Below are 16259 nucleotides of genomic sequence, written 5' to 3' on the forward strand. Positions count from 1 at the left end.
CGGCTGAAGATATTGGAAGAAAGGATTCTGGTTGAAGTAATGAGTTACTCCTTTTAAAAAGTGCCTCAGGTAAAAACATTTTAAAAGTCAAGCTTCAGCAACACACACCACCACTACCTTAGTCTCCTCATCGCCTTGGTCATTCATATATATATATATATTCAGTTTGTTTGTCTTCTTTTACAGAAGCTCCCTAGCAAAGATGCTTAAGCTTTCACTGTGGCTGGCAAGCCTGCATTTCCCTACAACATCTATTATATTATTCCCACCCCCAAAAATGAGTTCTATTTTAATCATGTTTCAGAACTAAATATAATGTGTGTGCTTGAGTTTTAATTACGAAGCTTCCCTTGGCAACTGTTGGTGGGAGGTCCGTCCCATCAAGTGTCAATTCAGGGATGTCTTTCCAGCAGTGAAAAGAAAGACTGTTCCCAATTAAGCGTTCCAAGCTGCATATCGTTGAGATGCTGACACAGAATAAGCCATATTGCGAGGTTGCCATAGCAACTGGTGAGCGCAGTCAAAGATGGTTGCCACAGTCCTCCACCAACGGTGAAACAGGAACAAAATGCTTGATATGCTAATAAAGACCCACTGGGGAGGGCGAATGCGAAATGAACAAGGAAAAGGGATTAGGAAAGGTTTAAGCAAGGCTTTGCGAGTGGATAGCAGCAGCTGCTTTCCCAAGTTAATTCGTCAATATCTTATTCTCTAAGATCTCCAGGCCTGACAAGAGAAATCCTCCCCCGGCTCATTGTTGTCTTCCTGAAATAATTCAGGGCTCAAAGTTTCATACGAGAGGAGGCAAAGCTTGCTCCTGGATTATTCCATAGCATTCCAAAATAGGTTGCAAAATTTGGTATCCGAGCAATAAAGATATCTGAAAAGGTGTTGGAAATCATGCATCAAGCAATGACATATCTAGGATCCAAATCAAGGCAAAGTGGACCAAAGCCATCAGGAGGGAATCCAGGGACCCATTCATTACTTTACATTGAACTATAACAATAACAGATGTTGACAATCTGGAATGTGTCCAGAGAAGTGTGACTAAAACGATAAAGGGTCTGGAGACCATGAATCCCTATGAGCTGGACATGTTTAGTCTGCAGAAGAGAAGGCTGAGAGGCGATATTATGATCATAAATATGTGAAGGTAAGTCATAGGGAAAAGGGAGCAGGCTTGTTTTCTGCTGCCCTGGAGACTAGGACGTGGAACAACGGAATTCTCTGCCCTGGAGTGTGGTGGGGGATCCTTCTTTGGAGGCTTTTAAGCAGATGCTGGATGGCCATGTGTCGGGGATGTTTTGAATGTGATTTTCCTGCTTCTTGGCAGGGGATTGGACTGGATGGCCCACGAGATCTCTTCCAACTCTGTGATTCTATCATGTACATTTATTCAATAATATTTATTTTAGAATAAGTAATATTTATCCTGCACCACTATAAACCTCAACGATAGAAATAATTTAATACAAGGTGCTATGCCTGAAGGGAATTCCAAAATGTTTGGGGGAACGGGATATCATTTATTTGTTAAATTTTGGTTCTTATGCCTCGGTGTTAATGCCAGAAGATGCAGATTTCCAAGAAGAGTTTGAAGAAGGAAGAAAGCCAAATGTGGAAAGGAAATGCCCATAAATCTTGTGCCACAAGAGTCTGCCTTCCCCTTGATAGTTATTCTATACACAGCACTTTTTTGTTTATTCTCTTATTTCTTTGTGTGTTGTGATACTTCAGTCCCTGCTCAATCGTTATTGTCGTGTGCCTTCAGGTTTTATTTTCAACTTATGGAAACCCTAAAGCACGTGTCCAATGTGAGACCCACAGGCCAAATCTCCAAATCTGGCCTGTCATGTCTCTTTATGTGGCCTGTGAGGCTTTCAATGACAGGGCAACATAGTTCCATTTATACAGTCTTATAATTAAAATTGGCCCTTTGAAGGCAACCATAAGGCTGATGTGGCCCTTGGTGAAAATGAGTTTCATTCACACCCCTGCCCTAAGGCAATCCAATCTGGGATTGAAGAGAATGGGTGGGTAGGTGGAGCAGATTTGTTTAAAGGAGCACTTGCCTTTGTCTTTCTCTGAGATAGAGAGAGTGCCTAAATCAGTGGTTCCCAACCTGTGGTCCATGGACCAGCAGTGGTCCTCAAGAACAAAAATATGGTTTGCAGCCTCACTATTACTACACCATTGCCTCAAAACCACATGGCAACAAGAGTGACTGGTCTCGTGAAATCCTCTTATAGTGCTGAGGCAACAGGGATGTCGGGAGGGAAGAGGCTGACCCACGAAAGATTACTACTACCACATCAGCTCTAGATTATTAAATATGGTTTTCTGTAGGCCAGCAGATGGAGACTACTGGGTGGCATATCTTCTGTATCAGAAACTAGAGCTGATGTGGTCTATCCAATGCAATTTTCTGAATCAGCACCCCAAATAACCAAACCAAATCTAAAGTTGACCAACAACTGATTTCTAACCTTTGTGGTACGAATGTTGGAGAGTGGTCCCTGGTCAAAGTGGTCCCTGTTCAAAGAGGTTACTGGTCAAAAAAAGGTTAGGAACCACTGATGTAAAGTCACCAAGTAGGCTTCTATGGTATAGTACAGAGCCATAGTCCAATGTTCAACCACTAGATCACACTTACTCTCAATATTATTTGCCCAGAAAAAGACACACACTATCCAGGTTTTTGTGCAAACATGTATATGTAATGTCTAGTTTTTCTGGATTTTGGGATCTCATCAAAGGAGATATGCAAAAGATTTTGTTTGCGTTATTACAACTGTTTGAACCTAAATCTCTCTATCTGAAATCAGTGGTGCATTTGTTTTTGGCTGCTTTGTACCATGCCATTAGTGCCACAAGAAGAGCTAATCATCAGCTATATCAGCTTTCATTACCTTGTGGTGGGTCGATTATTTGCAACAACATTTGGCTTTGGAGCTGGAATCGGTTCTTTTGGAGATGCAATTGGTTCTTTTGGAGATGCAATCGGTTCCGAGGAGTAGATTGTCCTGGAAAACAAAACGCAATATTTATTTTTTAGACAACTAGCATAACCTTATGTCCTGTTTAGGGGAGAAATACAGGTTAGGAAATCAACTGATCAATAATTGCACATCCATTACAAGAAAATCATCCTGTTGATTGGATTGGAGTGGAGTGTGTGTGAATGAAGATAATACACCCATGTACTACTTACCTGGGAGTAGATCCTACCCAAGAAAGATAGCATGGTGTAACGATATGAGTGCTGGACTATAGATTAGAATTAGTAGAATTAATGCAGTTTGACACCACTTTAACTGCTATGGCTCAATGATATGGAGTCATGGGAGTCGTAGTTTTAGAAGGATTTTAATTTTTCTCTGTCTAAAAGGGGTAGTGCCTCACTAAACTACAAGTTTTGAATTAGCTACACTTCAGTAGAGAGCCTGCATGAAGTAGTGGTTTGAATGTCGTCTACAACTCTAGAGACCGGGGTTTGAATGGAAACACATTAGGAAACACATTAGGTGCTTGTGAGTAAGTCACACTTACTCAGCCCCAGAAGAAGCAGTAGAAAAACAAATCTTGCCAGTAAAAACCATCATAGATTCATCTTGGGGTCTCCATAAGCTGGAAATGACGTTATGGCACACAACCAAAAAGCTTTGGTAATTACTATTTTTTATAGCCACTTTGCTTCAGTTGTTATGTTTATGCTATTATTACAACTATTTTAATGTAAGATAGTCTCTATTTCCCCTGTCTTTAGGAACATCTGTGATATTCAATCATCTTTTCTAGCATTCTAACATTTTTTGGACATTTTTGGTGTGGTTCAGACTCAGTGTACATTGTGCATAATCTTAGTGGATGCTTTCTAAAACAGTGATTCTCAACCTATGAGGTCGCCATGTGTTTTGGCCCACAACTCCCAGAAATCCCAGCCAGTTTACCAGCTGTTAGGATTTCTGGGAGTTGAAGGCTAAAACATCTGGGGACCCTCTGCAATAGAAGCTATTGACCCCAGGAAATGGTTATGTGGGAAGGCTGAAAAAACAAGGCTAGGCTGGAGGGCTAAGCATCCCATCCTCCAGCATAATTTGACCACCAAGATTCCTATATAATTGAGACTAATTGGGAATACTCTGTAGTGAATGAACAAGCATGATGAAATATTAAGACAGAGAGTTCTATAAAGAATAATAAAGGCTGCCTGCAACCTATCCCAGGCAGGAGTGAACTTCACTGAATACATAGAGGACGCTACTATGTGAACTTATAAGAGTTTTCATATTTTAGGATGTTTGAATGATAGGGAAAATAAGTTTTTCCCACCATGTAGGAGCTATATGTGGGGAAATGAGGTCCACAACCACCATCTTAAAACAGTTCCAGGGCCCCAACACAAGCTCATAATAGAAGAATAGTACTAAAGAAGAATTAAGTTTACAAGGTTATGCCTTTCCATTCAGATGTTAGTCACAATGAGTTCCACAGAGGTTATTCTGATGACAGTGCATGCAGGACTGTGGCCAAAATAAGCCAGAAAGTAAATCTGCTTTTTCCAGCCACTGATCTAGGTCTCAAGATGATGCTAGACTACAAATGCCATGAGCCATAGCCATATAACAAATACTATGGGGTGATCAAAATTGCAGAACAATAACATCTGGAGAGTTGTGTGTTCCCTTTTATCATTATAGTCATCCTTTGAAGGTTTTCATTTAATTAGAAATAACATATGTTGATCTGAACACTCTTTCCAAGAATCAATCTAAATATATGGAAATGAAAGAGAATACATACATCTTTGGTCCAACAGTTTTGTCTGGAGAAGGAGAAACTCTATAAAGAGAAAGAAAATAATTACAAACAATGAATTCCAATTAAATGCTGTTCTCGGTGGTGTGTGTGTGCTTTGTGTGCATGTGCCTTCAAGTAGCCTTTCATTGACACTGACCCCGTGAATTTTCATAGGGTCTTCTTAGGCAAGGAATACCCAGAGGTGGTTTATCCGGTTCTTTCCTCTGAAATATAGTTTACAGCACCTGGGATTTTTTGTAGTCTCCCAACTAAGTACAAATGAAGGCTGACACTGGTTAGTTTCCAAGTTCAGATGGAATCTGATGACCTTAAGGTATGCACTATCCATGGCATGGAGTAATTCTGGAGCCCCCAGACATCATGATCAGTCACTATGCTGGCTATGAATTCTGGAAGTTGTGGTTCAAAAAGTAACTTTTCCAAGTTCTGGTTTTGGGGAGCATTTGGTAGTCACATATCCATCATGCACAGAACTGAAGAACAACTCTGATATCCTTTGGAAAACAACTGAGAGCATTTTAATTCTGTAGTCTGCTCCTGAAGATCATCCATAAATTAATGCAAGCAAAATTAACACAAAATGAAGACAACAGGAAGAAAATACAAACTTCATGTCCTTTTCACATTTTAAACATGTGTGTAGAGGGGGAAGCATATCTACAACATAGCTGTAATCCAAGTAATTAAAAGGATCTTTGGGAGTAAAATAGAATAGTTTTTGCCTTTTTTGCTATTGTCTGGATCAGGCATGTAGCCGAAATTCTCTGGGTGGACCGCGAGAAGGCCTTACTGGTACATTATTTAAACTGTTATGTTTATTCATATCACGATCTGATCACCATGCTCAATATATCCCATATGCATGGGGGTATTGGGGTAATGATACAAAAGGTTTGCTAGGGTAGACCCTCTTTCACTCAGACTCAGCCCCCCCCCCCCTGAATCAAACTCCGCTCCCCCCGAATCAAAATCCTGGCTACGGGCTTGGTCTGGATGAAGGGTTCAAGGCAATTTTTCCCATAATGAGAAAGCACAGAAGTGTTTAAGCAGGATCAATGGTAACTGCTAAATCGTTCTATGAGAGTGGGCTTGTGACTCTTTAGTGTGAACTGTGAAGAATCTTTCCAACTTGCTAAGCTCTATTTCCAAATCAGGTTCAATGCTTTGGACAGCTCCAAGCCTGTGTTCTTTATCCCACTAGCAAGGAAGTCACTGGAAGGTATTGAGACCATGGTCCACCAAATGATCCTGGATCATAATTCCCATCTGATAATTAGACATGCAAGTTTGTCCTACTGACACACTGACAATGTCTGTGTTTCAGTCATTACTGTCCAAGCCATTCACAGTCCACCTATGGGCTATTTCATCCATAGCATGGCAGTAAATCCAGATTTAAAACAATGATTAGATGTGTTTAGGAAATTCAGCTATTGAGTGTAGTTATATGGTGCACAAACTCATATTTGCTGCTCTTGGGCTGCTTATTTTTAAGTGTAGCCTGAATAAATAAAATTGGCATACACGTGGAAATGCAATGTGTGAAATAGTCACTAATATTATTTCGGGGGGGGGGGGGGGAATCCTGAAAATAAGCATTGTGTTCATCCTTACGGTTTGTTATTGACAGCCATTCCTGAGGCAGTGTTTGACTTGGTCCAGGATTGCCTGTATGAAGGGAAATGATCAATTAATGGATTAATTTCCATGATGCGCATAAAAATATTTCAGAAGTGTAAAGGTTTATGAAGTTCATAAAGTTCAAAGCTGTTGAGATGCATTATTTCAGTAATCCTTTATACATGGGTGGTCATGCGACCATACAACTCTTTTATGTACTGCAAGCCCTAGCAGTTCAAGTCAACATAGCACGGAACACGTTGTCCATTAACATCTGGAAGGGTACATAAATTCCCACCCCTCCCATCTGTCCTGTATCATTTTTGAAGGTAATGTTCACCTCAATAATAAAGGTGCACATTACAAAAAAAAAGAATTTGATGTCAAATGAAATGCAAGGTGGTGGCGGCCATGAAAAGGCTGTTGAGAAGCTGCATGCCTCTGTCAGGCTTAGTGAGAAGAAGGTGGTGGCCATAAAAAGGTAGTGGCTGCTTCTCTCTCCATCCCAGCTGGAATCTCTTGCATGATGATACAGATGGGTTTATGTGTGCAATTCTAATGTGCCATCAAAACTAATGCACACTCAATTTTGGCAATAATAATAATAATCATCATCTGTTATTTGAATCTTCAAAAATAGCATGGAAAATTGGTAGCATTTCAAACAATAAGACAGATCTAAATATTGTTGATATAGCAAAGCCTTGTGGGTTTTAGCAGCAGGGGAAAAACATTGCAACTGCTTTTGTTATGAACTCTCTTCAGGTGAGTTTTTTTTGGGGGGGGGGGCGACACAGGGGATATTGAATGAAGGACATTAGGAAGGACTTCCTGGTGGTAAGAGCTGTTTGATAGTGGCATACACTGCCTCAGAGTATGTTGGAGTCCCCTTCTCTGGAGGTTTTAGAGCAGAGGCGGATAGCTATCTCTCAGGAGTGTACACCTGCAAAATAGAGGGTTGGATTGGATAGCTATTGTGGTTTCTTCAAGCTCTATGACTCCATGACAGTGGTTCTCAACCTCTGGGTCCACATATGTTTGCCCTTCAACTCCCAGAAATCCTAACAGCTAGTAAACTGGCTGGGATTTCTGGGAGTTGTAGACCAAAACACCTGGGGACTTACAGGTTGAGAACCACTGCTCTATGACCATCTTTTGATGGTTGTTTTCACCCTCCCCTCACAAGTAAAGTCTAGGGATTGCAACTGGACAGCATAAGATAATAATCTAGAGAAGTATCAGCAAATGCTAGTCCTGCATTGGCACTCTGAACATGTATAAAGCTTTACTTTACAATTCATTTTCAGTGCCCTCTATACTTGCAGGGTGGCCTTCTGAATGGGAGAGCTTTTTCTCCCTGTCAACACTTTCCACCACAGAAGCTCTCTGTCCATACATAGGACATTCCTGGTTGTAGTAGTATTTCACCCTGACTATTAGCAAGGCGTGTTCAGTTACACTCACAGAACCCATTCCAAACATGCACACACACACACACCATGAAGCAAAGTCTTTGCAAATACAGGCTGTTCTTGGGCACATCAATTTAACTTGATTGAACCCAAAACGTGTATGCATGTATTTCACATTTTTGTCTGCAGTGTTTAGTCCATTTAGGGGACTTTCTCTGTATTTACAAACATTGCATAATTCTACTGTGGATCTAAAATTAGAATCATTCTTGTTGATGATATGAGGATGCAAGAGCTTCCCCATAATATATAATGAGCAGCAATTGCACAAAAGTTGACCATTTATTGAATTCACTTATTTACATCTTAAAAGTATTTTTAGACCATGAGAATAAAATACTAATTTTCATAATATCCTAGTGTTTACCTTTTTGGTTCGACATCATCTTTGGTGGTTTTCTGATTTGAGACAGTGGGAGGCATCCATGACTGCCTATGTAATGTTAGAAGACAATTGAGTTAAAATAAAGCTTATTTCACAGACTATTTCACATTCTGGAGTCTAATGGTTTCCATGCTAGAGAAGGGTTTTAATGCAAACTTTAAATGAGCTTTTAAAGAGGTTTCAGCACCCTGGAAAGCTCCTGTAAAATTCAGACTAAATCTCAAATCAGAATCAACATTACTAGCTACCACCGCATTTGTATTCAAGAACATATCCTATCAGGTGATTTAAGTCTCATTGGGCCTCCATTTCAAATTAACGACAATTTAAATGAGCTTATCTGGTGCCAGAATCATGGTTTCATTAATACAACATGAAAACCTTGTCAGCATATTTTCCTGAGTTTTTGTCTTCCTACTGAGACATTATGAGAATAAATTCCTGTTCAGTGGCTCCAGCATTTTCTATCTCAGATTGCTATTTTGTGTGAAGGAGAAGGAAACCCCACGGCTATTCCATGTTCATGTATGCATAATAGCCTACAATCAGAACATTTCTTCCATGATTGGCAGGCATACTTTCCCAAGTTTATTCTTGCCATCTCTTGTTAAAAGAACTTCAGATTGTTTACAGGAATATATATTCATTTATATACACTATTTTATATGTTTCATTTATACGTGATACATTTAGAGATAATTTTTCCTCCAAGAATCCCTTCCTCGTTTCAAATTCAAAACAACAATCACTGAAATGGATAGGTTTAGAGACAAATCTCATAGTCAAACTGGGATTTGAACTTGGCTGTCCCTAGTGCTAATCCTATGTCCTTTCAATATATAAAATGTAGCAAGCAATTAAGTAGTTTAATTGCTACTACAAATCATCACTGTTCTCAGTTTTACTAGGATCTCCTCCTTTGCCCCCTCTAAATTTTGAAGCTGTTTTAAAATGTTTACCAAGCTACCTTTTACAATGGCAGAAGGGCTTTTTATTTTAAATTACTTCTACTTGGCTGCATTGGGGATAGCCTAGTGTAAATGGTCTGCAAATGCAATTCTTGTTGGAAATAGCCACTTTCTCAAGCCTCCACTAGTTATTTGTTATGTATGTAATTGCTTACAGTATTATATGTGTGTATTGGTTTGCATTTTTACCTTAACTCTTTGTTGTGGGAGGGGTTGCAGATCATGTGATCAGAACTGAGCTTGTTCAGGTCTCAGACTCCATTTTAGAATATGTATGCTTTAGACTTCATTAACATGTATGCTTAGAGACTTCAGTAGAAACAGATGTATGTTTTTAGAAGTTAGTTGAAACAGACTATAGAGACTCTATTAAAACGGAGAGATGCTTTGGACTATGGACTATTTGATTGTGAGAAAGATGCCCTGTGTTACCTACACAGAGAAACCACTTCAAATCTATTTGTAACTGGATTGACAGGCAAAGAACCTGTATGCTGAATACATGAAGTTTGAGAGTAAACCAACTATGTTACTTTTAAAGAAGTCTGCTTACTTTTGTCTCTTGAGAGCATGATTTAAAGGCAAATACATAGTTTAGAGAGAGTATATGTTTTTGGGCAACTAAAAAGAACACTCCTGAAACTCTGCTGCGTGTATATTTTCCAAAAAGGTTATGACTGTAACAGGTCATACTTTTACCACGAGGTTATGGCATCATTTTTCAAAAGGTTATGACTTCTAACAAGATTATAAAATCTCCAAAAATTATTGAGCTGGTTTTATGTTCTCATGGCTAAAAGCAGAGCTGCGGACCTCATGACATTAGGAAATACTCTGTTTCTGATACAGTTTGAAAATGATTTCAAATGTGTCCCATCACATAACGTTCACTCCATCCCATCTATAATCCATCAAAACTTGTCTGCAAAGGTCACAGAAATGAAGTATTTACAGATGGAATTCTAATTGTTGTATTTGTAACACTGCAGAGTTTTCTGTCACTGAAGCGTTGTTACACATTGGGTTTGTTATTCAATGCCTTAATAACAACATACAATTAAAATAAATATTTAAATTAAATTGAAATTAATATACATTAAAATATTTGAAATCACTCCATCCACAATTGTAATACAGGGCTGTTCCAGGTCATTGCATATATTCCGTATGCATCTATTGCACTACAATTCTTCTCTGAAGATCGATCCCAAAGTCATGCTTTCACTTTCTTTCTGAAAGCCAGGATGGAGGGGGCTGATGTAATATCACTGGGGATTGATTCCCACAGCCGAGGGGCCATCACTGAGAAGGCCCTGTCTGTCGTCCTGCCAGTCCTCCCTGTGAAGAAGGTGAGACTGAGAGCGGACTCTCCCCAGAAGGTCTTAATCTCCATGATGGTTAAATTCCCCAAAATTCTCAAAATTTATAGTCTTGCTAGACTTTTGAGAGTACAAATAAGGAATTTTGTAGCTCCTGTTAAGACGAATTTCTTTATTTAAGAATAATATTTTATGGATTAAAATTCACTTTCTCAGATAAACTGATTGAGTATCATACTCTAACCTGAGATATATACAAAAATGAAAGTACCCCATGCTTGAGTATTGCACTCTTAGATTTTAATCCATGAAACCTCAAACTAAAATAAATAAATCATCTTAAAGGTGCTACAAGGATCCTTTCTTTAATCTCCGATACTAAACATTTTTAAAGGCCTCCATACCTTTTCTTTTTCACAGGTGATGTGGGATTGCCAGGGCTGACAAGTACATCAGGTTCCTTGCTGGGGGGAAAGGCACATTTTAGTATTTTCAGGCATACTTTAAGGCAATGGGAGGATAAGCAAGTATTAAAACATGGCAAGTAACATCCAATTATCATGTCCTTTACAAGAATAATTGATGTGTCTCAGTTGATAATACTTTAGCAAAGCAAAATGTTAAAAGAAAATCAGAGATATGAAACCAGCAGTGGCCTTAGGTGATTTTTTTTTCTGAGAGTTTCTGCTGAACAACCTTATTTTCTTCCATTTTTAATAATACCAAAGCTGAAATGAATGGTGTCAACATTTTTCCTGATGCACCAATATTACCACAGGAGGAGAAAGAGGAGCAAGATCCTAATGTAGGGTTGGTTTGTTGGGGGAAAACCAATACCAACACCATTGGTAGTAGAATTATTGTGGTTATTGTTATGCTATTAAATTAATTTCAACTGTTCAACAATTTTAAGAACTTTTTATTTCACCAAAACATGCTTCAGAATGAATACATTTCATTTATTACAGTAAGCCCCTCATATTCACGATTGGACTTACTCATACTTGGGGGGAAATGAGGAATTTGTTAATCCTATGGTCTGCTTTCACTGGAAATTGCCATACAGTTATGTCTCTCTAGCAAATTCCTAGAGAGAATACCTCTTTTGGAATTTGCTTGAGAAGATGCCTCTCTAGGAATCTATAGGTCCGCCAACAGAGCTCCATGATATGCCAAAATTGGACATTTATGTTATTTAATGGGATTTAGTCATATCAATAGTTTCAGGCAACTGCAATCAGACCAGGAAACAGTATTTTGTGGATACAGAGGTTTTATTGTATTCAACACAATATACCTGTTTTGTTATTGTTACCATATTTCCCTGAAAATAAGATACATATTTTCAGGGGATGTCTTATTTTTTCACATATTTATTGTACATTTTATTCATGCATTGTACTCTGATTTGTCATTCAGCAATAAGTCTAAGGTTCCTTTGTTTACATAGGCTTTTATCTCTTGTCCAATTGTCCCTGCTTGGGTAGTTACCAAAACGTAATTATAATTTGTATTATCATTTAATTCAAGTATTAATTGCAACAATATTATTTATGCATATTTAATTATATATCAATATTATTATTTTATAAGTCTACACGCCCATCATGTGTTGTTATGAATAAACTATTGCTAAATGCATTTAGCTGGCTGACAATCACAACTGGGGCTTTTTTGGGAAGGTAGGGCCTATATTACTACGATTCTGAAAAATTATGTTAGTGCCTATTTACTAGTTAGGCCTTATTTTCAGGGAAACAAAGTGTATGCCTTCAGATCAACTTATGATGATGCTATCCTAAAGTTTTCTTCCCTTAAGGCTGGGAAAGGGTGACTTGCCATAAGTCAACCAGGGTCGGTGATTATATGTTGTGCCAGGGCACCTTGCTATGCAAGTTAATCAGGGAAAGAGTTGCACCCTGTATTATTATTATTTATTATTTACAGTATTTATACCCCACCTTTCTCACCCCAAAGGGTACTCAGAACGGCTCACAGAACACACTTATGGCCAACATTCAATGCCGATTATACAATTAACAAGGACAGACAACATACCTCCCTGTTAAAAGCAGTACTTGCATTTTTGTTTTTGACTTGCTAGGTAGGCAAGTGAGCTGAGGCTAATGGTGGGTGCTCACCCTGACCTGGGCTTCGAACCACCGACCTTTCGACCAGTAGGATTTTTCTGCAACACAGCGGTTTAGCTGCTGTGCTAAGCCTGGACCCTGTACAAATTTTCATGTGTGTTGACATCAGGGTAGATCATACAACTCTTAGCCACTTGACAAATTGGAGATTGAGGACAAGTGGAATTTTCTCTTACAGTGATTTTATCTATTTGTGACTCAGAGGGTTGCAGCAAGGTTAATGGGGCACAGAGGAAGAAACTGCAAAAATGTATGAAAAACAAGACAAAAATTAAGTGCAGCATTAATGAGGATAAAACATGTTGTATCTAAAATTTTAAATGTTTTGTACATTAATCTTAGATTTTCAATGCATATACTGCTTGTTGTTAATATATAGATATAGTATTTGATGTGGCCGTGGTGGTGCAGTGGGTAAAACCAGTGAGCTGTGGAACTTGTTGACCAAAAGGTCGGTGGTTCAAATCCACGTCATTAGCCCTAGCTTCTGCCAGTCTAGCATTTCGAAAACATGTAAATGTGTACTGCTCCAGCAGGAAGGTAACAGCACTTCATGCAGTCATGCTGGCCACATGACCTAGGAGATGTCTATAGATAACGCCAGCTCTTTGGCTTAGAAATGGAGATGAGCGCCACCTCCCAGAGTTAGAGTGTACTAGACTTAATGTCAAGGGGAAACCTTTGCCTTTATCTATTTGATGCAGTCTGTACACTTGTTCAGTAAAATTTGATTGCTTCATCATCCTGAAGCAGTGCAGTAAGGAAAAAGTATGTATATCCATGTGAAAAAAATATAGTGGTTCCCAGAAAACAGGAATTGTGCTGAAATCCTAATATTTCTACAGCAATTAATTCATCCCTAGTTTTATGTTTAACGTTTAAGGGCTATCTGAGGTTCTGAACCAGCATCACCTTGGACCACTCCTTTAAAATCTGGACTAATATCTAAAAGTTGATTTCCTGCCCTACTGACATTAGAGGTATTTGCTGTCATTAATGACATGGGACATATCCATCTGATACCAACTAAACCTGGCTTGCCTTTGAACTGATAGCTCGGAAGCTTTGCTTGCACATACCTCTTACTTGAATGGACATCGAAAGTGGGAAGCTTATTTGCTTTGTCAGCATCACTTCCGCCAGAAATCCTAAGCAGAGATAAAGAGCAAGGTGAGATTTTGCTAACAGACAAAACTTGCTTCTACTAACAGAGAAAAAGAAAAAGAAAGGCTGCCTGAATTAATAATGTCAACATCCAACATTTCTTGGCAAAGCAGGAAAAAAGCTTTCAGTAGCTGCATGCCGTTTTACAGTTTTTTACCATCCTAATGAGAACGGACTAAATTACCAGCTGACTCAATATAATGCTTATGCTAATTTATTTGGAAAAAATAGCTTGCTGAAAAACTTTTTTTAATGAATTATTAAATACTCCATGATGAGTATGTGTTCTTTTAAAAAATGGATCTTGTGCTGCTGTGGGAAAACATCAAATGTATTGATGAGACGTTGAATGAAGAAGTGGAGTAACTTTACAATCAAAGCAATCCCTCCATATGGAATATGATGTTTTCCACAGCTCCCCCCCCCCCCCCGCTCATTTTTGAAGATCAATATGATTTGGACATGTCCATCATATACCATTCCTTATGGAACCCAATTGCGAGGTTGCAGCCACTACAACAAACCCAAGAAGGCATGGCAACTGTGCTTAACATTGATTTCATTGAGCCATTGCATTTACATTAAAGAGGAAAAAAGACATCAGCTTTACTTGGTCTATTATGGATTTTATAGTCCTTGCCAGGAAACCTTTTTTTGACCTCCATAGGAGAGGTTCAGCTGTCAGCCTCCTGCTATGTGAACCTGAATTACTCGTTTGTGGTAGTTGTCATGTATATTAACCAAGAAGAGGTACTTCAGACTAAACATGCGAAGAACTGAACTGACAAAGCTGAGGTTGAAGCTCATTCATTGTTGTTTCTGCGGATTTAGAAATTACTTTTTTTTTGCACTGATCATGTCAGCTGAAGTTGCTAGATTTATTTATGAATGTTAATTGTGTTATCTAGAACAGGGCATTTTAAACTTTTCCACTCAGGTCCCCCTTTGGCCCAATAAATTTTTACATGACTTGAGATATATATGTATATAAAATACCATATTTAACTGCATAATAGTTGCACTTCTCCCCTCCTTTTAGGGGAAAACATGGAGCCGGCTCACGTAGGAGCCATGTCAAGCCCCAAAAGGGCAGTCATGCCTTTTATACCAATACCAATTTTGCCTTCCCCAAATCAGGGTGGAACTATTGTGCAATGGCGGCTATTGTGCGATAAAATACAGGTAGGTATAAAAATCAAACATTTACTGATAACAGATCAGCATTTGCAAGAATTGTTAAACAGGTTGGTTTTCCTTTTTATGAAGTACAGCTGAAGCATCTTCTGCAGAGTCTACTGTAAACACTGCACAAAAAATTCATGCAAATGTCTAAAACAGCCAGTAGGTGGCATTCAGAACAAAATTTCAGGACCCCATCATGGAGCTAAGGGAACCTCAGTTTAAGAAGCTGTGATCAAGAGTTTTGGTATTCTGCAGCAGAAGAAGGCAAACAATCTTTTGTAGTTGTGGAAGGCTATCTAGCCCTGCCATAAGATTGAGTGAGGAAAATATATTAGGAGGCAACTCCCGGAGGCAGAGAGTAGGGATGAGAAACTGTAGGGTGTGTCTAACCTCTACAATGCTCCTCATAAGTGAGCCTGCTGTGGTAGTACCTAATTGTAGCACAGCTAGTGCAGAAGTAAGACTCAAGTATTAATTCACACAATGATGGAGCATGCATTCATACACTCTAGTATTTGGCAAATAAAAACCAGGACATGTGTAGCCAAGCAACATCAGGATGTTATCAAGATAACAGAAATTATTAATGAGGTGCTGTCAAAAATTGACCCTCCTCTCTAAATAATAAGTTAGAGAAAGTATAAATTGGAATAAAAGGACCAAGGTATTGACATCTCCATCCTCTGTTCGGATATCAGCCAGCAAGTCAATACCTTAAATCAAGAAATAGCTTCCTAAGATTTAAAGAGATTCTTGCAGGAACACCTCAGCAAGCAAGAGTCCAAAAGTGGCAGGTAAAAACCCAGAACTTCAATCAGTGGCTGAGACCGGATGAGAAACTCCCTCCTGGGCACACAGAAGTATGGGTGACCTGGAAAGAGCTGAACAGGCTGTGCTCTGGCACCATGAGATGCAGAGCTAACCTTAAGAAATGGGGCTACAAAGTGGAGTCTGCAGCATGCGAGTTTGGAGAACAGCAAACCACTGACCGCCTGCTGCAATGCAACCTGAGCCCCGCCACATGCACAATGGAGGACCTTCTCACAGTGACACCAAGTGGCCAGGTCCTGGTCAAAGGACATTTAGCATAATGCCAAATTTTTAACTTCGTTTCTATTTTTAAATACATCATAACTGCACCCTTAATTTGCTTCTGACATGATAAATAAACAAAG

At 39.0% G+C, this 16259-nt stretch overlaps 1 protein-coding gene across 5 annotated transcripts in view; it reads right to left on the bottom strand.

Moving 5' to 3' along the window:
- SCEL (sciellin) overlaps positions 1-16259 on the bottom strand; it is a 73069-nt gene that overhangs the window by 29135 nt on the left and 27675 nt on the right. For all 5 annotated transcript variants that reach the window (XM_060769467.2, XM_060769464.2, XM_060769465.2 and 2 more), the window contains exons 6-11: positions 13818-13886; positions 10993-11052; positions 8284-8349; positions 6439-6492; positions 4807-4845; positions 2913-3026 (exon numbers count right to left, since the gene is read on the bottom strand). In XM_060769467.2, the coding sequence (XP_060625450.2) occupies positions 2913-3026; positions 4807-4845; positions 6439-6492; positions 8284-8349; positions 10993-11052; positions 13818-13886 (402 nt within the window). The remainder of the gene's footprint in view (positions 1-2912; positions 3027-4806; positions 4846-6438; positions 6493-8283; positions 8350-10992; positions 11053-13817; positions 13887-16259) is intronic.

Source organism: Anolis sagrei, chromosome 3 (assembly GCF_037176765.1).
Source record: "Anolis sagrei isolate rAnoSag1 chromosome 3, rAnoSag1.mat, whole genome shotgun sequence".
Classification (NCBI taxonomy): Eukaryota; Metazoa; Chordata; class Lepidosauria; order Squamata; family Dactyloidae; genus Anolis; species Anolis sagrei.